The 26827-nt window shown below is 40.4% G+C and overlaps 1 protein-coding gene across 1 annotated transcript in view; it reads right to left on the reverse strand.

Annotated features, from left to right (window-relative positions):
• The window catches only part of MCF2L2 (MCF.2 cell line derived transforming sequence-like 2), a 257863-nt gene that overhangs the window by 223686 nt on the left and 7350 nt on the right, over positions 1-26827 (reverse strand). Inside the window, exon 4 of the mRNA XM_049775600.1 lies at positions 2430-2513. Coding sequence (XP_049631557.1) covers positions 2430-2513 — 84 coding nt within the window. The remainder of the gene's footprint in view (positions 1-2429; positions 2514-26827) is intronic.

A 26827-nucleotide genomic window follows, 5' to 3' on the forward strand; every position in this document is an offset into this window, starting at 1 on the left:
AATGTCATTTATTTCTTTTTTTTCTACTAACTGTAACAGTGTCATGTTATGTTTCCATGAAACAGAACTGCTCTTGCAGGCCCTTCTTGCAGGGAGTTTCATTTCATAATTTCCAATTCACTAGCAGCATACACCACCTCTTACAAAAACTGGGTTAGTATTGGAGTGGTGGGGTGTTAGAGAGGAGGAACGAAAGGGAAGACAGATGAAAGAGATTCTGTCACAATGGTTCCAAAGAGGGGAGGGGAAAACCAAAGGGAAAATTCCTTATAAGTAAAGAAAAGGCATTCTGGCTGACAGTAATTAATGGCTAATTTATTTCCATCTCTCTTTCCTGATCATCTTCTGTTATTGTGGTCAAAAGGCTAAAAGCTTGCCTTCTCAGATTCTTGGCTGCTAGGAACAACTACTTGACAGTTCTGTAATGAGAAATAAGCAGAAGTAGCCTGGGAGCTTCTAGGGAAGATTTGTGGCAAAAAGAAACAAGAGAAGCCAGTATTATTCCTTTTCCTCCTTGCATCAGACACAGACTTGGTATCTGGGAGCAGCAGCAGCCACTACTTTGAGGTCAAGAGACTTCACCAAAAGAATTGCAAAAGTGACAGCCTTAATGTTTTTGAGCCACTGGTTCAACACCAGAAATCTCTACCTCCAGACTACTTGTTACATGATCTAAAAATTCCAACAAGTCTGTAGGCTAAGTTATTTTATAGCCAGATACCATGCTAGCTATTTTCTTTAAAAGACCCACGTCAGAGCCAGGGAGATAACACAAAGGTTCTAGAATGCATACTTCACATGGGAGAGAACTAGGCTCAACTCCCAGCTTCATAAATCTCCTACCTCCCCACCTTTGTCCCTGTGCCACAGGAAGAAACTCTGAGTACTGAGTTAATGGTAGCTCCTGAGCACTATTGGGTGTGGCCCCCAAACAAACAAACAAAACAATACTTTACAGATGAGAAAACTGACTCTGAGCAACTTACTACTTGCACTGGCAAAACATGTGCATGGATAACATATGGGAAGCCTGGGTTTGATTCCCAGGACCACACGATCTCCTGTGCACTATAGAGTATAACACCAAAATATGAAAACAAAATTTACAAGGAAAATGAAGACTCTGGTGTTAAATCACTATTAAAATCACAGTAATTATTGGGCAGTGACCCAGATGGAAGAAAGAGCAGAGAATGTCCCCAAGATTTCAGGGTATAAGATGACTCCGCTCGGAACAACTTTGAAGTGGTGAGATATATCTAATATTGTTTTCTCTCCAATTCAGCAGTGAGGGGGCTGGAGAGATATCACAGCAGTAAGGCTGTTTGATTCCTGGCATCCCATATGGCCCCCCATCCATGCCAGGAGTGCTTTCTGAGCACAGAGCCAAGAGCAACCACTGAGCATAGCTGGGTATGGCTCAAAACCAAACAATCAATCAATAAATAAACTGCTTTTAAAAAATTCAGCAGTGAGAAGTTTGAAACTCATTAAATTTAATTTAGAGACCCCCAAACCAGTGGGTTTTTTATAACAATAATATTAAGTAAAATTCAAACCGACTACATAATGTGTCTGTGATGTAACTAAGATGACTTTGTTATCTTTTTTCCCCCCAAAAAATACATGGAAACTCCAAAGAGTTATTTGTTCTATGACATGTTCTAAAGACCAGATGGCCATGCATGTAATCTTGTTCTAACTGTAACCAGATTTCCTATGCATCTCCTGTCTCAGTAACTAAAATCATATCATCCTTGGCTAAGTGAATGAGAAATAATAATAGTATTCTAGTAATTAACAACTTTTGGAGAGTGTGTGTAGCCTCAGAAAATATCTACGCTTTCATTAGTATTAGTCTCTCTTAACAAATTTAATGAAAATAAATGTATTAAAATTTATTACACAGACCATTATAACAGACATCACTCTAAGTACAAATAACCTTGCTAATTCTCAGACACTTAAAACCAAGACTCTCACATGGCTGTATCTTGGAAGAATGTTCAGAAGAATATAGCAATTGTAGCTTCTTTTTTTTTCTCTTAAAATCTTTTTATTTATTTCCATGCTTTCCAGTCTCAGAAAGATTAAAAGGGGAGCTGGAGCCATGGCACACAAGGTTGACCCAGATTTGATCCTTGGTATCCCATATGGTTCCCTGAGCCTGCCAGTAGTAATTTCTGTGCACAGAGTAAGGAGTAAACCTGAGGGCTTCTGGTGTGAGCTAAAGAACAAATAAACAAAACAAAAAGCACTCAACAATAAAAGGAATGACATCCCACCCCCTCCAGCTAGTCTTGGAAGAGGTATAAGGGGTGCCTGTGATGTAAGTACCACATTCATCAATACTGTATTCAAGAGACTCGGCCCTCCTTAGCAAAACCCCACCAACAAAATTGAGAAATGCAGATGACTTTGTCCCTTACCTGAAAGAATGGCAAATTGTCTGTGAAGTTGTTCAATTAAGTCCACTGCCCTGAAAGGCCTGATTTCCTGCTGCATAATTTCATCTGCATTAAAAGAAACACACACATAAATCAGGTAAAATCTTTGAAAATTGCGAAGAAAAATGAAAGGAACCTCCCTAAAGTGGAGTCTAGCAAAATCCCCCTTATTAAAAGAAGATGCCTGAAGCCAGAGCAGTAATACATGCAAGGATGCTTGCCTTGCATGCAGCCACCCAGATTTAATCCCTGGTACCTCAAATGCCCCCCCAAGCACCAACCAGGAGTGATCTCTGAGCATAGAGCCCTGCCAACTATGCCCTCCCACCAAAAAATTGCCTAGCCTTAGGCCCCTTTTCAAAGGTCTAGTAGTCTGAGAGCTTCCTTGCAAGAGGCTCCACCATTGCTCAATCCTGCCCCCTAGTTCCAGAACTGGCCTAGACACCCCACTGACCAATGTAATCAAGCAAGACACTCAACCAAATTCTTAGATTTGGCCATACTACTCCCTTCCCAGGACAGTCTTAAATTATTTCATGTCCATTGGTTGATCCAAATTATTATATGTATCCTTTTTTTTTTTTCTCTGAAGTTTCCGATTGAATCTTGGCCTCTAGCACACAAAACATGTGCTCCATGTTTTTTTTTTTGGTTTTTGGGTCACACCTGGCAGTGCTCGGGGGTTACTCCTGGCTCTATGCTCAGAAATCGCTCCTGGCAGGCACGGGGGACCATATGGGGCGCGGGGATTTGAACCACGGACCTTCTGCATGAAAGGCAAACGCCTTACCTCCATGCTATCTCTCCGGCTCCATATTATATGTATCTTAATGCGATTGAATTAGAATATCTCTATATATGATTTACTTTCTCCCTGTAATTGGGTACTTGTCATCTGCACACCTCCTCCCAGGACTAACTAGTAATCTATAGAAGGCAGAAGTTTATAATCTAAAGCAAAATATGCTTTTAAATATACTATAAAAAACATTTCTGATGGGTACCAAGTGATATTACAGCAAGACAGACATTTGCCATGTACATAACCAACCTGGGTTTGATCTCTGACCTCCCTTGTGACCCTCCCCAAGCCTGCCAGGGATCATCTTTAAGTGCAGAGCCAGGACTAACCTCAGAGCCCCACCAGGGGTAGCCCAAAACAAACAGCAAAAATAAAGACATTCCTGAAGAATGCCAGACTGATCTCTCTTTTTTGAGTCCTCTGATGTGTCAGTCAAAAACAGTTGTACTCTGTCTCTTCAATAAAGTTGCTCTGCTCTTGATTAAACCATCTCACTCTTATAAATTCTCTTACCATAGCAAGACTCCAATACAGAAAGGTCCAGCTTCAAGCACCTCCTCCTAACCCTTCACTTTCTATTATAAATTTTTTCTGAACCCAGTACAATATGAACACTAGAAAACCAATGGCGAAAACACATAGGAGTCCAACAAGTTCAATGAGTGAAAACTTCACCAAAGATATAAGTAACATCAACCAACTCAATATATCCTCAGACAATGTCTTTAATGACAACATGATGATCAATAAGCTCAAAGAAACAATAGCATAAATATTCAGCAACTGATATACAAGAGGCCTGAACAGACCCAGTAAAAAAAGACTCACCTAGGAAAACTCCAAGACTGACAAAATACAAGCATAGAGGCAGAATACTGACAGCAGCAAAATTTTAAAAAAGGAATTTAATATACAAAAGAAAGCCCATAAGATGTACAACAGATATATCTAATGAGATTCTATGAGCCAGAAGAGTATGGAAGGATATAGTATAAAAACTCAAGGGCCTGAGGGATAGCACAGTAGTAGGGCATTTGCCTTGCATGCAAATGATCCAGGAATGACCTAGGTTCGGTACCCAGCGTCCCATATAGTCCCCCAAGCCAGGAGCAATTTCTGAGCACATAGCCAGGAATAACCCCTGAGCATCACCCAAAACAAAAACAAACAAGAAAAAAACCCAAAACCTCAATGAAATAGACATCTCACTAAGTAAGAATCCCGGTAGATTATCATTTAGATTTGAAAGAAAGTTAAGATAGGCAACATCTTAAGGAATTTATAACCTTAAAACCAATTTTTTCAAGAAGCATTAAAAGAGCTCCTTTAGGGGCCAGAGAGATAGCATGTAAGTAAGGCATTTGCCTTGCATGCAGAAGGTCAGTGGTTTGAATCCGGCATCCCATAGGAGCGATTTCTGAGCATAAAGCCAGGAGTAACCCCTGAGTGTGGTGTGACCTAAAAAAACAAACAAACAAACAAGAGCTCCTTTAAAAGATAAGAAGGAACTCCCAACATTGAGTGTGGCTCTTAATCATGTGGCATACGATTGTCTTTTACTAGATTAAGAAAGGTCAAAAACATATAACAATCAATCATCTCAAATTGACTTTTATTGATTTTTCTCATAATTCTATTTGCCATTCCTTTAAGTTTTATTGGAGTAAGTAATATGAAATGCATGTGCTATGTATCTATCTGTCAAGAAAGCAGGGTAGGAGGGAACCTGGGAATAATGGTAGAAGGAAGAGAGAAAAGGTATTTTGAGAACTGAGATTTCTAAGAAGATTTTGAATACTTATACACATCCCCATTCCCCTTTTTGCCCCCATTACAGACAAGATTGACACTTTTTATTAAAGCTGCCAATTTCTGCTGACATTTCATGTTATCTTCTTATATGAGATAAACAGGGTAGCGGTGGAAGTTTCTATGCAGTTTCCATAGCAACTGAACTGGAGCTGATTCTCTTGTATCCCTGATTACTCCTGGAGTGGAGAGGAGAGACTCACTCAGCCACCTTAAATATTCCCAACATGAAGTAGTCAAGGCCCTAGAAGGATTTAAGAAAAACTGTGAAAATACTTCCCTAGAGGGGAGACTGCATTCAAAGTCTCCCTCCAACTGGCATTTCAACCAATACTTTCCCAGAAGAGCAGCTTCCTCACATGACAGCAAACCTGTCGATCATTTAGACCTCAAATGCAAATTCTGGCTTATTGGACCTGGGCTGGGTTTTTTAACAAGCTTTCTTGAAGCAATTCACTCGAGAAACAGCATCTGCCATCTGGCTAATACTTTTATGGGAAGCAATATGAAGATCTCACTCCAAAAAGTGGAATAGAACTCAATTATGCAACCTAGTAATACAGCACTTCATGACATCTACATCTGAAACAAAAATAGAGAATATATGCACACCTATGTTCATTGCAGCAGTTAGTACAATAACCAAGATATGAATTAGAACCATACATGGATAGAATTAAAAAGTTGTATCATGCTGATTAAATACAGTCAGAAGGAAAGGGACAGACAAAGAATAATTTCTCTCTTATGCAGTGCATAAAGAGTCAAATAAGGTAGAAACAAGGGCCAAAGGGAACACAACAGGAGAACTGATCCCCAAAATGATATTGGGCAGGGGAGTTGAAAAGAAGAGACCTTGGATGGCCATGGAGAAGGGAACTAGTCCACTAGTGATGGGTGTAGTTTTAGAATAACATACAAATAAAACCATCATTAGCATCTTGTAATTCATAAAATAAATTTGTTTGTTTGTTTGTTTTGGGGCCACAACTTGTAGTGCTGAAGGGTTGATCCTGGCTCTGCACTGGAATTACTCCTGATGGGTTTGAGGGGACAAATGTGGGTTGCCAGAGATCAAACTATAAAGACCCTTACAAATTAAGAAATATGTTAAGTAGGCTGAATATTGCACGCACACACATCCTTTAAATTTAACCATGTCCTAATCTGTGATTAAGATCATTATTAAAATATAATATTAGAATATAATTATTATAATTATTAGGATAATAATGTAAACATTAGCTCATCTGGGAAAAGGAGTATTACAGATATGGTTAAGTTTGGCTCTTCTGCTGAAGGGCCAATTGTGAATTATCCAAGGGCAATACAATCCTATGCACCTTTTTAAGAAAGAAGAGCAGAAGAGACAATGTTTGGGTGGAGGCAGAGAATGAAGTGAGGCGTTTGTAGGCAATAATTGAGTCAACAGAAGATGGATGAGACAGAAAAAAATTTTTCTGGGGCTTCTAGGACAGTGATTTTCAACTGCTAGACTGCAGATGTGAAAACGTTGAAACCAAGTCGAAGCAATTATTCAAAGGGCTGAATCATGTGCTTTGCATGTGGGAGGCCTGTGTTTATCCCTGACACCAAATGCTCCCCTGAGTTCAATTGCCAGTTCATGAGTGTAAATTGTTGCAAACCACTGCCATGTTGGCACCCTAATTTTGGACTTGAGGCCTTACGAACTGTGAAAATTAATTCCTGTTGTCTTTAAGTCATGAAATTTGTTCTAGCAATCTAGAGAAATTACTCCCAAAGGAACAGACTATGAAGAAATAACTACTGTCAATGAATGTGTATAGAAAAATGTTGAGTATATCCAATAAATAAATGTAACTTAAAACAGAAAAAATAAGAGCAAATATCTTTTTTTTTTCTTTTTGGCCACACCCGTTTGATGCTCAGGAGTTACTCCTGGCTAAGCACTCAGAAATTGCCCCTGGCTTGGGGGGACCATATGGGACGCCGGGGGATCGAACCATGGTCCTTCCCTGGCTAGCGCTTGCAAGGCAGACACCTTACCTCTAGCGCCACCTCACCAGAAATATCTTAAAGATTAATTGCATACAGCATTGGCAAGAGTATAGGCAGCTTTCTTAGAGGTAAAAGTATAAATAGATACATTTTGTAAGTGTTGATTTTTAAGACTGTTTAGTTTGATTCATGTGGCAATATCTGTCAAAATATTAAACATGCAGCCATTTGGCCAAGAACTTACATGTCCAGGAATTTAACACAAGAAAATAGTAACAAGTGCAAAATAAATAATCATCTTACTCATTATTCTTGTTCTTCAAGTACAATTATCCATGACTAGTGGATTGATTCAATAATCTCATATAGTCATATGGTCAAAGACTAAGATACCTCTGAATAAAACCAGATAAATATATTTGCAGTGATATGAAGGCAAATGAATACAGCAAGCTTTTAAAAATCCTTTTCGATTTAATGGGGCTCCATCTGGCAGTGCTCAGAAGCTACTCCTGCTTCTGCACTGGGGATCACTCCTGGTTGAGTTCAGGGGACCATATGGAATGCTGGGAATTGAACCTATGCCAGCTGCATGCAAGGCAAACACTGTATTATTGCTGCAGCTCCAACTATTTTCTTTAATAATTTATTTAAGCAAGATGGCTACAGAAATGTTTGTACTTGAGTTTCAGACATTAAATGTACACCACTCACTTTTCACCAATGTAACTTTCCCACCACCAGTGTTCCCCATTTTCCTCTTCCCTTCCTGTCTCCTGGAAAGGCATTCTGCTTCTCTCTCTCTCTCTCTCTCTCTCTCTCTCTCTCTCTCTCTCTCTCTCTCTCTCTCTCTCTCTCTCTCTCTCTCTCTCTCTCTCTCTCTCTCTCACACACACACACACACACACACACATTGTCACTGTAGTTTTCAGTGCAGTTAGTGCTCTAACTGAGCTCACTGCTCTTTATAATAAGCTTCATATCATAGGCTGGTCTTTCCAGCCCGCATCTCTAATGTCTCTGGATATTATTACCATACTGCCTTTTATTTTTCTTATATTCCACAAATGAGTGAGATTATTCTATGTCTCTCTCTCATTTCACTCTGCATAAAACTCTCTACATTCCTCTATGTATAAGCAAATTTCATGACTTTATTTTCCCCAACAGCTGCATAGTTTCCATTGTGTAGATGTACCATAGTTTCTTTAGCCACCCATCTGTTGTTTGGCACCTGGGTTGTTTCCAGATTCTGGCTATTGTAGATAGTGCTGCAATGAACATACAAGTGCAGAGGGCATTTTTGTATTATGTTTTGCATTCCTATGGTATAACCCTAGTAGTGGTATTCAGCTCCAACTTTTTTAAAGAAAGGAAACAAGGTATAAAGCACAAGTTGTAATTCTTTAAGATTGCATATATGTGTATCTTAAGAAGATTATTTGAATGATGTTGCAATGAGACATGAAAGCAGAGATGCCAGCTGCCCACCAAAACCTCAGTTCCTCATGCACACAGCAGTGTTGACACAGAAGGCAGCTGTCTGTCCAGAGTCTCCGTCTCTCACTCACTCCACTTCCCTGCTGGTATATCCAAGTGACTCGTGAACACAATAAAAATAAGGCAGGGTTTTTTTTTTTTTTAATGAGGCAGGTTTGAGGCTGGCACAGATAGTAGTAGAGGGGGCGTGCAGACTAGGCACTGAACACAGCCTCGCATGGTATGTCACTCATTCACACTTAGGGATGTGACAAGTGTTGCAATTACACAAAGTGGAGGCATGCATTTATGTAATAATACATTTTAAACATATTTTATTTTCTTTATAAAGGGATGGTAGGGGCCTGAGCTATATCACAGTGGTAGCACATTTGCCTTGTATGCAGCCAACCCAGGATGGACCCTGGTTTGATTCCCAGAATCCCATATGGTACCCCGAGCCTGCCAGGAGCGATTTCTGAGCACAGAGCCAGCAGTAAACTCTGAGAGCTGCCAGGTGTGACCCAAAAACCAAAATAATAATAATAATAATAATAAAAATAAAGGGAGGGTAGTCAGTGGAAAAGCAAACTTCCAACTCCTAACTCTTCTAACATTTAACAACTAAATAAAATGAGCATTTTGATTAGTAAACAACAAGTAAATTTTGTCAATATCCCACAAATATAGGATTGCAAAAATGTCCCCAAAAATCACTTGAGCATTCAAAAAATCTTATATTCAGACACACAGCTTTGAAGAGACAGGTAGACTCAATCTCTTTGCCCAGATCTCTGGAGCCTTCTCCACCTGCCAAAATGCCCAGTACTGCACTCACACTCAATTTCAGCCAGCATATAAATGGTCCAGCAGAGACGCCATGCTGCTGAATTGTCTCAGTTCCCCAGTTTCCTGAGCATGTAGTCACATACATAGCCAAGTGACAGTTCCAAATTTCACAGCATAACATCCTAGTAGAAGCACAGCATATTAGACTGAAAAGTTGAATAGAATCCAGGGGCGGAGAGATAGCATGGATGTAGTGCGTTTGCCTTTCATGCAGAAGGTCATTGGTTCAAATCCTGGTATCCCATATGGTCTCCCGAGCCTGCCAGGAGCAATTTCTGAGCATGGAGCCAGGAGTAACCCCTGAGCACTGCTGGGTGTGACCCCCCCCCCAAAAAAAAGAAAGTTGCATAGAATCCCACTAAGCTCATGAGTGACAGACAGTAGCAACACAAAAGACTTAACTAGCACCTGTTATTGCAATAAATACCCAATGTCTTTACAAAGTAACATTATTATGCGATATATATATTATAACAAACAATATATAATAAGTTATTTTGTTTTTGCTAAGGAGGCAGGCTAAAGAGGTGGATAGATGGGCCCACAGCGGTGTTTGCCTTGCAAACAGCCGATCCAGGACCTAAGGCGGTTGGTTTGAATCCCGGTGTCCCATATGGTCCCCCGTGCTTGCCAGGAGCTATTTCTGAGCAGACAGCCAGGAGTAACCCCTGAGCACCGCCGGGTATGGCCAAAAAAAAAAAAAGACTTAAATAAAGAATTTTAATTTAAAAAAAAAAGAGGTGGATAGATAACTAGGGACATCAGTGCAGTGGAGGGAAGATCACTGGTGGTGGGATTGGAGTTGGAACATTGAATAGTATATTATAAACAATTTTGTAAATCAGTGTTTAAAATTTCAAACATAGGTGTAAAAAGGAGAAGATATTCCAATTTTCAAGGTCAGAAAAATGGTATAAGGATAATGTTCTGCCCTTGCACACAGCTGACCTTGTTCAGTCCTCCACACCACATATGCTACCATACCCCTCCAATTTGTATTCTACCCTGGGTTCTGTATATGGTCCCCAGGACATCATATATGGTCTTTTGGGCATCACCAGGAGCAATCCCTAAGCACAAAGTCAGAAATAAACCTGAGTACAGCTGGGTGTGGCTCAAAAACAAATAACCAAACTTACACTGTTATCTTTTATTTATTTTTGTTTATTTGCTTGGGGTCACATCTGTTGATACTCAGGGCTTATTCCTGGTTCTGCACTCAAGAATCTCAGGGTGACTGGGGTACTGGGGATCAAATCTGGGTCAGATGCTTTCAAGGCAAGTGACCATATGGAATGCTGGGAATCAAACCCAAGTCAGCCACATGCAAGGCAAATGCTACCCACTGCGCTATCACTCTGACCCCTAAGCATGCTTTTTAAAATGTGTTCTTACATCTTTCATTTAATATCCTTTTTTTAAATATTAGGTCATCTCTTTTTAGTATGAATTTTTATCAAATGATCACCTATTGATAATAGCTGCTAAACACTTTAAGAGAAAATTAAAAAGTCCTGTTTTAAGAACTGCAGCCAATTTAAGGCAGTATTCAAAGATAAAAATTTCAATGTCAGTGTCAACTCCATCAAACCATCATCCCACTGAGAATTAGAAAGAATAACAATACATACATGAGAGAAAGACAAACTTGGTTCCAAAATACCTTTCTGGGTCCTAGTTTCTAGCCTGGTACAGCTTCCTAGGAAATGGTAATAAGCCTGCATCTCGGCCTCTGAGATCCGCACGGTGGGACAAGGTGAGCCTGAGGATCTGGAATCTTGCTGTCCTCTCGTCTCCTGCCAGGAGTCTGCTGGATTCCAGGTCACCATATCCTTGGGATCTTCTTCCATGCTTCCCTAGGGTCCTGTGCTCCCAGAGCCATGTTATTCCTTTCTAGATAATCTCTCAGAGTTTACCCAAGGTCAATTTCTGAAGAGAACTGATCCTCTGGTAATCCTCAAAGGATTACAGGCTTCCTTATTTAGAAAAGAGGGTTCAGGGGCAGGAGCAATAGTGCAGTGGGTAGTGTAATTACCTTGCATGTAGCCAACTGAAGTTCCATCCTTGCACCCCATATGTACCCCCTACCTGCCAGGAGTGATCCCCAAGTGCAGTCAGCAGAAAGCCCTGCAGTATCACTGGGTATGCCCCTACCCCCGCAAAAAAGGAAAGAAAAGAGCGTTCCACAGACAGTGCTAGGGACAGTGGACATGCCATGCATTTGCAATGCTCTGAGTTTAATTCCAAGAACCACACAAACCCCAGAACACCAGATTCTAGCAGTGTCCCAGGGCTGAGACACCCCAGTCCCAGCCCAAGCCATACATACTCAAAAGAAAACATAAATAAATAAAAACAAAGTGGAAGATGAGAATATTGCAGTAAAGAGGGAAGCCCAGAGTTAATAAGAGTCAGATTTCTTTTTGTTTTTTCAAGAGAACATTTTTATATATAATATCTTTATGTAAGCACCATAAACATGATTGTAGTTGGGTTTCAGTCATAAAAAGAACACCCCCTTTCACCAGTGCAACAATCCCATCACCAATGCCCTCATCTCCTTCCTTCCCCACCCCCTGCCTGTATTCAAGATAAACATTTTTGTTAACAGTTTTTTAATTAAAAAGAACGTCATGATAATTAAAATCATGTAATTTACATTTTTTTGTTTGTTTTTGTTTTGGATTTGGAGCCATGCTTGGCCTTGCCCAGGGTTTATTCCCAGTTCTGTGCTGAGGGTCCCATATTTGCCAGGGACCAAATTCAATTGGAGATATGTAAATGCCTTATTCTCTGTACTATTTCTCCAGCCCTACGAGTACAATTTTTATATATTGAAATACTCAATACATTTTAATTTATTTAATACTCAAATACATTTTAATGAATTTGAACAAGTTTGAATCCAGATCTTTTTGCAAAGACACAGAACACTTCCCAACCATAGAAAGTCCTTTCTTAGTCAACCCTTTTTCGGGAACCCAGCCTACCACCATAATGATTTTTTGAGTTTTTTTTGTTTTGTTTTGTTTTTTGGGCCACACCCTGTGATACTCAGGGATTACTCTTGGCTATGCACTCAGAAATCGCTCCTAGCTAGGGGGACCATATGGGACCCCGGTGGGATCAAACCACAGTCCATCCTAGTTCTGCAGCATGCAAGGCAAATACCCTACTGCTGTGCCATGGCTCCAGCCCATAATGGTTTTTTCTTAAGAAACTGGTTTGCTTGTTCCATTACTTCATGCATTATAGTAACTCATTACATATTCTTTTGTGTGTGTAGCTTCCTCTCCTCAGAATCACTCTTTTGAAACTCCTTGGTGTATCTGTTGCTCACTCACTTTTATTGTTTTTGTTTTGTTTTGTTTTGTTTTTGTTTTAGGGTCACACCCGGCAATGCTCAGGGGTTACTCCTGGCTCTATGCTCAGAAATCGCTCCTGGAAGGCTCAGGGGACCATATGGGATGCCGGATCTGAACCACCATCCTTTTGTGTCTAAGGCAAATGCCCTACCGCTGTGCTATCTCTCCGGCCCCTCACTTTTATTCTTAAGTTGTGTCCCTTATATGGGGCCTGAGCAATAGTACAATAGAGGTAAAGTGTTTGCCTTGCAAATGGACAACCTGCTTTGATCCCTAGCATCCTGTATGGTCCACCAACCACTGTCAGGAGCAATTCCTGAATGGAGAACCAGGAGTAAGCCCTGAGTACCACTGAGTATAACCCCCAAACAGCAACAACAACAACAAATAGTTGGGATTCTCATATAGATGCCCTGATTTGTCTATTCTGCTGCCAATAAACATTTAGGATTTCCCTTCCAATTTGTAATGAACAAAACTAATATAGACAGCCATGCAGATGACATTTGGGGGATATATATTTTCATTTATTCTGGATAAGTACCTTGAAGTGGAGCAGGATTGCTGAATCAACGGAGAGGTGTCTATTTAACTGGTAAGAAACTACTGAGTCTTTCCCCAAATTGGTTATGCCAGATGCCTTGTTAAGATTCCAGGCTGTTCTATTTAGAACTCCTCAGAGTCATTTCTGCTAGTGTCAATGGCATGTGAAGTACTTTCATACCTAAATTATAGAGGAAGAAATTCAATGTATTTAATTGGAGACTCTAAGACTTCAGAGTTCTATCTCTTTCTTCCCTCCTTGAGAACAGTGAACACTATGACTCTAAATGCAAAGTCTGCAAATATTTAATGGAGGACAGCAAAAAAGATATTTAACTGTTCTTTTCAAAGAATAATTTTATAGCTGTTGTCAAATTTCCCTCCAAAATGTCTGTACTGCTTTGAATTCCCATCAGCTATTCAGAAAGTGACTGGTTTCCCACATGGAGGCTTTTACTAAACATTAACGTCTTTTTTTTGCATGGGGTTGGAGAAATTGGGCTATACCAGCCATGCTCACGACTCCTGGCTTGGTGGTCAGTGATGACACCAGGTAATGCTGGAAAGATTATATGTGGAGCCAGAATCAAACTGGGATTGGCCACAGGAAAGTCAAGCACCTTCCCTGCAATACTATTGCTCTATCTCTAACATTACCCTTTCATTCAGGTAAGAACAGTCCCAAATGCTCAGCTCTCAGCATGGCACCTTTGAAAAAAAGAGCTAAGTTTGCTCACCAACTAAACTCAGAATGGTGTCATCCATACAACTTCACACGAGTGGCAGTAGTAACTGCAGCAAACAGAAGAAACACAGGAAGAATATTATAAGATCTTCGAAACTTTTAAGTTTGACCTTGATTTCTCTTTATATGTGAAGAAATCATACAACTGTTATAAATCCTGTACCTTCTTCACTGACCTTTTACATTCAATTAAGAATAAATATCCTTGTCAGGGAAGCCACCTGGAAGCACAGAGGAAGCTGGACACTAAGGCTAAGGATGGAGGTCTCAGGCAGAGTTTTGGGAGTGCTACTAACCAGAGCTGTCTGGCTCAAATATAAGCAGGACTAACTTCCTAGTGTGGAAGCATTAGTTAAGGCAAATAAGGATGGAGTTAGAAGCTGAACATTGCCTTAAAATGCCCATGTCAGCCCCATAACCCTATAGCTCTTCTTGGACCAATAATTGAAGGGGAAGAGGCACTCAGGATCATAATGATGGGAGCAGTGATCCAGGCAACAGACTAGAAAGAGGGAGTCCCCTACCCTTAGCTGGACTATTGCAATGAGACTGTAAAGGTTAATATAGTTGAATGGGGAAATAATCCCCATCGAGGACTGAATGGGACATGGCTTTGTGTATCAAGGGACTGACCCTCTGTGTGTTTGCCACTGTTTTTGCAAAACTAGATGAGTTTTGTATCATAGTCATTCTTCCATTCCAGGTTTCATACCTTGGCAGGAGAGGGTCGGTGAGAACAAGTTGAACTCTCCGAATAAGTAGATGCTGATTGGGATGTTAGCTAAAATTGCTCTCTAGAATAGGTAGAGTCTAGACCTAGGCTCTGGAAGAACAATGTTGTTTCTATGCTAACAAGTCAGGAGTCACTCGTGAGACACTGCAGCAGGTGAAGTCTAGTTTGCAAGAGCTAGAAAGGCAACGGAAAGAGTCCGCCATCTGGTATGAACAGTGGTTCAATCACCCTGGAAATCCTCCCTGATTAAGATGCTTGTGCTAAGGTCCCAGTATGTGTCCACAAATAAAGAAAAGGACAAGAAACCACAAGGAGAGTCAAAGATTTGAAGAGGAGGGAAGAGGAGGGAATGTTGGAACCTGAGTTCTGAACAAGGAGGGATGCCATTTTGTAAAATTCACATGGCTGTTTTTTCTCAAGTTCTGAGCAGAGAGAGATGCCATTTTTAAGAATCACATGGTGTAGTCATCACAAGACTATTTCCAAAGGCACCGCCCCAAGCTACCTGGCCATAACAGGCAGCCTATCAGGGAAGGACAAGGAAGCAGTAGGAAGGTGCCCCTAGATAATAGCCAATCATTTTAAAGACCTCCCTATATCCTTTCTCTATATAATCTTCCTCATGATTTGGGGCTGGGCTCATCTCCTTTGGGAGGTGGCCCTGGTTGGCCAGTGTGGGGGTCTTGTTGGCAGACAGATTAAATATTAGACTTAAAAAAAGAATAAATATCCAATGAAATAATGTATTTCCTATTAAACAATAGATTCTAAAATGACTAGATAACTCCTGTTAGAAGAGATAGCAATGGGAATAATGGTATGGGGGATCAATTTCTCCCAAGGAAATTACCACCATATTTACCAATTTCAAACTGAAAATTCTAGTCTTTCTCAGCATTCTTCCACTCCCAGACTGTCAGAAGCCCCAGAAAGCATAGCCCTCAGCCTCCAGTATATAATGGCCCAGCTAAGTGGCTTCTCAGTTAATCTCAGAAAAGATGCCAAGCTGATGAAACCTCCAGTTACAACAGTATTCAGGAGGAAACCTCTGGAGCCATCTTAGGAGGGGGTGAGCTGAGTTCTACTCTGCTAAAGCCCCAGCAGCCACACTCACACCCTAAAGCCTCAGGCATAAAAAATGTCCCAACTTCATAACTTCATGATTACTCAAAAGACAATAAGCCAAAAAATAAAAAAGCCAAAGATTCATCCCACCTCTATAGTTCCTGGAGTGAGTGGCCAAGCCACACTTCCAAATTCCACAATTCTGATACCCCAGGAGGAGCACAGCTAATTACATGGAAAAGTAGCAAAGAAGCCAACTAACCGCAGTTATCAAAAACAGTAATACAGAAGGTTCAACTAGCAACAAATGGTTCCATAAATTTTCAAACAATGACTTTAATAACACCACTGTAAGATATAACAACTTCCACAAATTACTTTTTGATCATTTCATTTACCATTTTGTTGTAACAAGCAGTATAGCATAAATTATTTTGTGCCTGCTAAAGGGGAAAGCTTGGAGGAAAGGAGAAACTAGGGACAATGATGTAGGGAAAGTCACAATGGTGGTAGAACTGGAGTTGAAAAATTGATTGCCTGAAACAACTGTATCATTAACAGCTTTGTAAGCCACCATGCTTAAATAAATTTATGGAAAAAACTGATCACTTTTATAAAAACTGGATCTAGGGGCTGGAGCAATGGCGCAGCGGTAGGGCATTTGCCTTGCACATGGCTGACCTAGGAAGGACTGCGGTTGATCCTCTGGCGTCCCATATGGTCTCCGAAGTCAGGAGCAATTTCTGAGCACATATCCAGGAGTAACTCCTGAGCATCACAGGGTGTGGCTCAAAAAAAAAACCAAACAAAAAACAAAAAAAAGTGGCTCTAAAACACTAAAAAATCATTTATTAAAAAACTAAGAAAATTATTTTAGCTTGTTAGTCATTTTAAAGGGAGTTAAAATTAATATTATCTAATTCCATACTTGTGCAGTACTTACATAGAACAATCTATGTACTACATTTTATCTTTCAAATAAAAATTTAGACTATTACCTAAAAGGGCCAACAGCCTTATAGATATTCCATGCATTCACCTTGCATTTCTTCATAACCAATTCTGCCCCAACTCCCATTTGACATATAAGAAAACAGATGATAGCAAATGTTGATGAAGATATTAGGGGGAATAAAGAACATCCTGTTGGGGTTGGAGAGAGAGTACAGTAGGGCACTTGCCTTGCACACTTGCCTTGCACTTGCTGCAAGCCCACCAGAAGTGATCCCTAAATGCAGGACAATTAGGAGTAAGCCCTGACCACCACCAGAAGTGCACCCACCTTCAAAAAGGAACACCCTATTGATGGTTAACAAAAATGGTCTGTTTTCCAGAGGTAATTTGACAAAAAAAAAACTATCAATATGTATATCATTCAAGCATAATATATTTTTACTATATTCTTAAAAATATATCTTTTTTTATGGGACACCGGTTAAAACTATATCTTAAATGTGCACAAAAATTCTAAACAAGAACTCGAGCCATAGTACAGCGGATAGGGTGTTTGCCTTGCATAATACTAACCTAGGTTTGATCGTTAGCATCCTCTATGGTCCTCTGAGCAGCACCAGGAGTAATTTCTGAGTGCAGAACCAGGAGTTACCCCTGAATAATGCCAGGTGTGGCCCCAAAATCCACCCAGGTTCAATTCCTGCCACCACATGGTTTCTGAGCATTGCCAGGTACAGACTGGAGGCCCCTCAAACACCACAGGGCCCAAGAAGCCTGTGCCCAAACACCCTTAGAGCCTCCCATGGTACTCCAATCAATCATTTGACTGAGAATTTCCGGGAGTGGTCCTTGCCCCTGTCCAAGATAGCTTGGACAATCCCCTGACCCAAGAAAGAAAAAAATAGTGCTCACTTTTTTTCTTTCTTTAAGAAGAATTGTACCGAGGACATCACACCAATGGGGCATGTGCTCTAAACCATATTCCCCAAACCAATATTACATTGAGAAACTAGATGATCAATTGTAAGGGAATGGTTAAATCAATTGTGGTACAATCATGTAGTGAAAAATTCTAAAAATCATTAAAATACTATGAATAGGTGCTGAAGTGATAGCACCGTGGTAGGGTGTTTGCCTTGTACACTGCTGACCCAGGACAGATTCAGGTTTGATCCCTGGCATCCCATATGGTCCCCCGAGCCAGGAGTGATTTCTCAGCGCAGAGCCAGGAATAACCACTGAACCACACAGTGTGGCCAAAAACAAAAACAAACAAAAAAACATACTGTGAATAAATGTCCAGATGTGGACATCTATTCAACCTTTTGTTGAATTTGTCTTTACATTTTCTCCATGGAACTGTTTCTTACCTTCTCTAAAAATCTATTGGCCTTATTCATGTAGAATTTAATCATGTGGATTATCTTCTATGTTCTATTGTCTATTCTTATTTTTTCTTTTTTTGAATTTTTGGCTCTGCGCTCAGAAATTATCCCTGGCAGGCTCGGGGGACCATATGGGATGCCAGGAATCAAACCTGGACCTGTCCCAGGTCGGCTGCATGCAAGGCAAATGCCCTACTGCTGTGCTGTGGCTATTGTCTATTCTTAATCACTCTCTTAATAACTGTGCATAGTCGTGGTCCTCAAGTTAGTTGATATAAGACCTCTGACTTTCTTATATTTTAAAAAGATTGGGGCCTAACTTAATTGAAATGTCATTAAAAAATAATAGTTGAGGCCAAAGATATAGGACAGGCATTAACGCAATGGTCTTACCTGCAGCTGATCCCCAACATTGCATGTGGTTCCTTGATGAACACCAGGAGAATCTCTGAACACAGTGAGGTGCAGGCCCATGACACTGCTTGTCTGGTCCACCCCCATATGATTCTTTTATGTTTGTTTTGGGCCACATCCAGCAGTGCCTGAGCTCAGAAATCATTTCTGGTGGACTGGAAAAACCATATCGAATGCTGGGGATTGAACCCAGATCGGCTACAAGCAAAGCAAGCTATGCTATGGCTCTGGTCCCATACAATTCTTTTAATCTAATATAGTATATTTTATCTGATTCTGAAATTGGCTTTAGAATTAGTTCATATTCTATAAAAGCTGGTAGGTTTCCAAAAATATAACAAATTGAGCCTTTTAAAACTTGGGCAGCATTATGGTTGGAGTTACATTTAATTCATAGATCAATACAGAGAAAACTGATATCTTAATATCTTAACCAAGATTATGTGCTGTTTCTATAAACAGCACATTGAAAGGATTGAAAGGTATAAAATACCACATAATATTCATTTCCTTCTCATCTCTGGCAGCTTTTTTCAGCTTCTGCCACAGAACCAAAGAAAATGATAAACACGATCTTTCTCTTTAAAATCTGGATTCATTTTCTCAAGGCACTAGGCATAGAAGCTCTTGCCACACCTGAAGGACAAACACTGGTTTAGCAGTGGAATTTTCCTCCTCTCCTTCTTTCCCACAGGGCAAGGTCTGACATCCCAGGCAAAGCTGAGGGATTTCTCCTCATTTGTAGGCAACACCTCCGATGGTTGCTAGAGGGATTAAAAATTGCAATGGAAACACACTGAGATGAAAAGTAGAGGTATGGGGCCAGAGAAATAGTTCGGGGGTAAGGCACTTGTCTTCCAACCAGTTAACCCCGGTTTGATCCCTGGCACAGCATATAGTTCACCAAGCACCACAGGAGTAAGCCCTAAGCAGGAAAGAAAGGAAGGAGGGAGAGAAGGGAGGAGGGGAGAAAAGGGGAAAGACGGGGGAGGGAAGAAGGAAGGGAGAGAAAAAAGGAAGGAAAGAGGGAGGGAGAGAAGGAAGGGGGAGAAAAGAAGGAGAAAGGGGGGAAAGAAAGGGAAGGGAAGAAGGAAGGGAGGGAAGAAAGGAAGGAAAGAGGGAGGGAGAGAAGGAGGGAAGGAAAGGAAGAAATTTCTCTGAATTTCCATTTCTCTGCCTGTAAAAAGAGGTATCCTTGCCTCATAAAAAATAAAATTATTTTGTAAAAATTAAATGCATTAACACTGCAAAGCATAGCTCAACATAACTGGCATGATGTTGATCCTGGGGCTGGAGAATAAGTATAGCAGGTAGGGTACATGCCTTGCACATGGCCAAGCCAGGTTCAATCCTTGTCACCACATATGATCCTTCAATTCCTACCAGAAGTGATCCCTGAGCAAAGAGTCAAGACTAAGCTTTGAGCACTACTGAGCATGGCCCCAAAATAAAAGTGTAAAAATGCTGATCCTGAATAAGTGTTTCTCTTCCTTTTTAGACCTTACTCTTGGTGAAGAACCCAGGCTGGACCAGGAAGGCCTGTGAGCCTGGAGTAGGTCAGGTGAATCAAAGAATGACCTGGGCTTGTCTAGACTAGCAAAGCCTAATTAGAAACAAGTATACTTTTCCCTTCTCACAGGGAGAAGCAATGGACACTGGTATTCTGTATCCCTTGGGGGAAGGAAGGAAGGAAAAAATCATTTCTGTCCTTGAGTGATGCAAGTTAACTCAGACCAATGGGTTCTCCTGAATTTTTTGTTTGGGTAGGGGTATAGCCTCAAGAACTGCTATCTGCAATCCCAATGAACAGAGCTCCAGAAAGGAGCAAGACATTTATGATGTCTAGGGTGCACTAGGGCAAAGTTCAACATAAGGGTCTGAGACCATACTTGCACCTAAGACCATGCTCCTAGCCCGATTTCTCGAGTTTATTTCCTCCAACAGGGATTAATGCACTCCCAGAGCATGGTGGAGGTTTTTTTCAATTAATCCATGTCATAGATAATACAACTCCTCACCTATGACTGACAATGGGTTCGTGGAAACTGACTTTAAATAGAATAGCATATAAAAAAGTGTCAAACAATGGTTTCTCTCTATATTTCCTCAGTGTAAGGTAAATGAGAAAAATGATCCCAGGTAACAGTTATAGAAATTACATGATCGCCATCATAATTATAAGCTGTGTAATCCTCATTCAACTTGTAGGAAGCAAGACTCAAGAATGAATGATGGCTCTGTTGTTCACTGACAAAGCCTGGACACAGCCTGACTTCACATTTGAAATAGCAGGAATTGTCATTGACATACCCCTCATCAGAGAAAGATTGCCTCAAAAGTAAGAATTGTTTTGATATTTGTTCAGAGGAATCCTGATTTAATTCATGACCATTGTGTAGCACATGGGTGGTTGTCAGCTCTTCTAGTTAACAGCTGCTAGATCTCCTTCACCAAAGGTCGTCGTTTTGTATCATAAACACAAGGGTGTCCGATCATTCTTTGGAGCACCACCTTATAGATGAATAAATCTAAAGTCAGAGTCATGTGTTCAGTGAAAGGAGGCACCAGGCATCATTTCAAAAGCAAAAGTCACAGTATATATATAGTACTCATGTTCACTGAAGCAATGACTTAGCTGCTCTCCAGAGGGCAATTGTAGTAGGAAGAAAAATATTCCTCTCCTCACCCCCAAAGATAGCCAGAACTAAATGCCCCAGAACTATGTGAGTCAGGTCACATGGCATGGAAATTAGGTTTGCATTGGAATTAAGACTTGAGATGACAGTTAAAGAGAGCCTGATAATAATTTTTTTATTTTTTGGGTTTTTTTTTGAGAGGGGGGCCATACCTGGCGGCACTTATGAGTTACTCCTGGCTCTGTGTTCAGAAATCACTCCTGGCAGACATGGGGACCATATGGAATGCCGAAATTTGAACCACCATTGGTCCTAGGTTGGCTGCTTGCATGGCTGTGCTATCTCTTTAGCCCTAATTTTTTTTTGGAAAAAAAGTTTACCAAATGAAAGGGGGAAACAATCAATTAGATCACAACACAAGAAACTCCACCTTGAAAAATTAGGTGTTTTCAGCTATTTACAATAGCCAGACTCTGGAAACAACCAAGATGCCCTTCAACAGATGAATGGCTAAAGAAACTGTGGTACACAATGGAATATTATGAAACTGTCAGAATAGATGAAATCATGAAATTTTCCTATACATGGATGTACATGGAATCTATTATGCTTAGTGAAATAAGTCAGAGGGAGAGAGAAAGACACCTAATAGTCTCACTCATCTATGGGTTTTAAGAAAAATAAAAGACATTTTTGCAATAATTCTCAGAGACAAAGAGAGGAGGGCTGGAAGGTCCAGCTCATGACATGAAGCTCACCACAAAGAGTGGTGAGTGTAGTTAGAGAAATAACTACAATAAGAACTATCATAACAATGTGAATGAATGAGGGAAGTAGAAAGCCTATTTAGAGTACAGGCAGGGGGGGTGGGGAGGAAAGAAATTTGGGACATTGGTGATGGGAATGTTGCAGTGGTGAAAGGGGGTATTCTTTACATGACTAAAACCCAACTTCAATCATATTTTCAATAATGATGCTTACATAAAGATATTAATAAAAATAATTTAAAATTATACAATAGTACAAAATAAATAAAAATTAGGTGCTTTCAGGGGAGCCTAAATAAGGAGGACAGAGATCTTATAGGTAGAATCAGGCCTTATAAAAGAGATTTCAAGAGTTTTCTAGGTTTTCTGCCACATAAGGGAACAACATGGAATCTATAACCCAGAAAATCCACCTCAACCACACTGGTCTCCTTACTTCAGACTTCTAGCCTCTAGAGCAGTGGGAAATAACTTTTTGCTCTTTATATGCTATCCAGTCTGGTGGTTTGGTCTATCAGCCTAAATAAATAGACAAAAACACCTTCTGGGGGCCAGAGAGATAGCATGGAAGTAAGGTGTTTGCCTTGCATGCAAAAGGACAGTGGTTCGAATCCCATCATCCCATATGGTCCCCCGAGCCTGCCAGGAGCGATTTCTGAGCATAGAGCCAGGAGAAACCCTTGAGCACTGCCAGGTGTGACCCAAACCCCCCCCCCCCAAAAAAAAAAAACTGGTTCCATTGTCTTCAACAATTCTCTGAGATCTCAAATGTTCCATCCATAATCTCAATCCTACTAAAATTCCAGAAAGAGAAAATTTTCAAATCATTATGGTTGTTCTGATTTATAACCTGTGCTCTGATATGCCTACTAATGATCACACGAAAATCTTCATTGTTTTCAGTGGTTTTCAGTGGTAAAAAAAATCTCCACTGTTTTTACACTTGTCTCAAATAAAGTTAGTTCTTTTGGGAGGTAAAGTATTTCATTCTCCCTATTCTGCCTTCCTTCCTGAGCCAGGGCTATTCTGGTTTGCTTCGACTTTCCCCTTCCATGTTAAAATTCTGCCCTACAAGAGAATTGGGACAAAGGAAATTGGGACTTAGTAGTGTTAGACTGTGTAACATGGGGAAGAGTTTCTGTCCTATGAGGAAGGATGAGGAAAAATTGACCCTGGTCTCTCATCCACACTCAAAGGAACTTAGCTTCTGCAAGGCTGGAGTTGGAGAATTTAAGAGATGTTGGCAGTCTGGTTTTCTGGTGAGATGCTATGTTCCTTAATCAGAAACTGAAGGAAAAGTCAATTCCTTCTTCTTGGCCATATTCTATGAGTAGTGCCTATTACCCTAGTTTAAAGTAAGCAGGTCATGCTCCAGTCCCAGAGGATCAAGAGACTCTAGTAATTTCTTCTTACCCAATTTATGAGTGTCTTGAATAAATACTCCTTCACTTGGTATATGCCATTAGAACAATGTCCAGAAAATTAAATGGGTTACTTTTGTTTAATAATGCTCATCTGTGGTGGTTGTTTTACTGTGGGAAAGCTCCACAAGACTACTTTCACCAGCATTCCTAAAGCAAAATTCTAATTCTGCATATTTTAACATAACATTTTCCAGTGTATAAGACGACTTGGCGTATAAGGTGACCCCTGTTAAAATATAGAATTTGGGCTATATTCACCTTGTAAGACTACCTTTCTTTTTATACACACCAAATGAAAATTAAAAAATGTAAGACAAAAAGAGTAGAACCCTCAAAGGTTAACAGTATATATTTAATAACGCTAGACTTTGGAGTGGCAACAATCATTTTACATCTGCCATTTGTAGTGAGTGACTGTGATTTTTTGGAGGGGCCACACCCAGTAACGCTCAGGGGTTACTCCTAGCTATGCACTCAGAAGTCGCTCCTAGCTTGGGGGACCATATGGGATGCCAGGGGATCGAACCATGGTCCGTCCTAGGCTAGCGCTGGCAAGACAGACACCTTACCTCTAGCGCCACCTCTCCGGCCCCATGACTGTGATTTCTTAATTGTGATCTACATTGAGAGCAGGGAGAGGGGGCTCCTCCAAGAGCAGCTGGCTGGAGTACAGTGATTAATAGGACAGCTAAAGGGAGACAGAGTGCTTCCTCTGTGTCCTATAAAACAGTGATGGCAAACCTATGGCTTGTGTGCCAGTGGTGCCACGCGAAGGCTTTGCAGCTGGCATGTGGAGAGGTCCGCAATGAAGATATTCAGCACATGCTGCATAGTTTTTAGATACTAAAATCTTGTTATTAAGGTTTAATTGACGTGCTGGCACTTTTGAGGAAATTCTTTGGTTTTGTGTGGCAGTTTGGGCACTCAGGCTCAAAAAGGTTAGCTGTCACTGCCATAAAAGCTGAATAGAGAACTGAGCACCAGAAAGCTGCATACCAGAAATGACACCTGGTGGCTGGATGGGATACAGCCCTCAGTAACTCAGCTCTTCTCTGTGCCCTGGAAGATTAATCAGGAAACTGAGTGATGATGCCTGGCAGCTGGATGGGATGAGGTGGTAAGAGGGGGGTGGATCACTCATCCGTAAAACTGGAGTAAGTTTCAGCATGCCATATACTAGTGTATAAGATGACCCCCGACTTTTTTAATATAATTTTTATTTTGGTTGTAGTGGTTTACATATTGTTGACGATAATATTACAGGTTCACATTTACATAAAATCAGGGGGGTTCCCATCACCGATTTGTCCTCCCTACACCTCCGTGTTCGTCCTACCTCCCATATCCTTCTCCCTCTCCCCCGGGGTTGCAAGAAATTGTGGTCCCCTCTGTACCTATCATCTTACTACTTAGTAGTCTTGGTCTTGGTGCCTCCCTTATTTCCCTCTCTAACTGGGAGGAAGGACTACATAGTTCAAGTTATGTGGTTTTATTTGAAGAAGAGGAAAGTAATAAACTGGGGTAAAAGTCTAATATGCCGAAAATGGGGGGAATCCTTCTAGAGGCTCTCATTGTCGGTTTGAGAGATGAAGGAGAAAAAGAAGGTGAAACACCCCAACAGTACAAAAAGAAGAGTCAAATATCCAGTGAGCACTCCAGTGATAACTATAGGCACCACAAAAAACAGCCATGGTCTTGAGTTAAAAAACATGGCAGAGGGCCCGGAGAGATAGCACAGCGGCGTTTGCCTTGCAAGCAGCTGATCCAGGACCAAAGGTGGTTGGTTCGAATCCCGGTGTCCCATATGGTCCCCCATGCCTGCCAGGAGCTATTTCTGAGCAGACAGCCAGGAGTAACCCCTGAGCACCGCTGGGTGTGGCCCAAAAACCAAAAAAAAAAAAAAAAAACATGGCAGAGCACCTAAAGAAAGAAAAGAAAAGAAGAAAAAATATATAAATATAAATGTGGACAACAGCTTCAATAACCACACCAAAACAAAGCAATCGACAAAAAGTAGATAGGTAAATAAAAATAGAAATAATAATAATAAATGAAAAAATAATATATAAAAGATAAAAATGTTTTGTGCTTTTTGCCTTTTTTTTTCCCTCCTGCACTGGCACAGTAAATATTGGGGTCATTCGAAAAGGAATTCACTTGGCCTTAGCGCTATGGGGTTTCTCCACCCTTTGACCCCGGACTTTTTTTTTTAATATAATTTTTATTTTGATCATAGTGGCTTACATATTGTTGACAATAATATTTTAGGTAAATATTTACATAAAATCAGGGGGGATTCCCATCACCAAATTGTCCTCCCTACACCTCCATTTTTGTCCTACCTCCCATATCCTCTTCCCTCACCCCCAGGGCTGCTAGAATATGTGGTCCCCTATGTACCTATCCTACTACATAGTAGTCTTGCATCTGTTTGATCTTGGTGCCTCCCTTATTTCCCCCTCTAATTGGGAGGCAGGACTAGCTAGTTCAAGTTGCATGGTTTTGTTTGAAGAAGAGAAAAGTAATAAACTGGGGTAAAAGTCTAATACTCCTAAAATGGGCGGAATCCTTCTAGAGGCTCTCTTCATCGATTTGAGAGACGAAGGAGAAAAAGAAGATGAAACATTCCACCAGTACAAAAAGAAGTGTCAAATATCCAGTGAGCACTCCAACAATAACAACGATCAGCACCACAAAAACAAAACAAAACAAAACAAAAACAAAACAAACAAACAAAAAAAAAACACCATGGTCTTGAGATAAGAAACATGGCATAGCACATAAGGAAAGAAAAGAAAAGAAGAGAAAAAATAGGTATAACTGGGGACAACAAGTTCAATAACCACACCCAAACAGAGAAATCAACCAAAAATAGATAGGTAAATAATAATAATAATAATAATAATAAATGAAGATAAAAAATAATATATAAAAAATAAGCAATGTTTTGTGCTGTTTGCTTTTTTGTTTTTTCCCTCCTGCCCTGGCACAGTAAATATTGGTGACCCCCGACTTTTAAGAAGTTTTTTGTGGGTTAAAAAGTTGTCTAATATGCCAGAAAATATGGTATCTATGTAAAGAGACATTATTTATTGTGAACAAGAGAATTTTTATGGCACTTAAATTTTTCTTGAATTTATTTGACCTTTGGGGATAGGGTTGGTCACACCTGGCAGTACTCAGGGGCAGTACTCAGGGGCTATTCCTAGCTCATTGCTCACATGTTCACATGCTATGTGGTGCCAGAAATTTGAACTAAGGTTGAATATATGCAAGGCTAGTAGCTTAAAACCTGTATCGTGTCTCTAACCTTTTATTTTTTAGTCTTAGATATTATGAATTTTTAGGGTGAAAATTTTTTAGGAGTTCCGAAAGAATATATAAGCATCAGCAAAGCATCTAAAGTCTATGAAAGATGGAGGCTGGAACG

This window comes from Suncus etruscus, chromosome 6 (genome assembly GCF_024139225.1).
Source record: "Suncus etruscus isolate mSunEtr1 chromosome 6, mSunEtr1.pri.cur, whole genome shotgun sequence".
NCBI classification, from domain to species: domain Eukaryota; kingdom Metazoa; phylum Chordata; class Mammalia; order Eulipotyphla; family Soricidae; genus Suncus; species Suncus etruscus.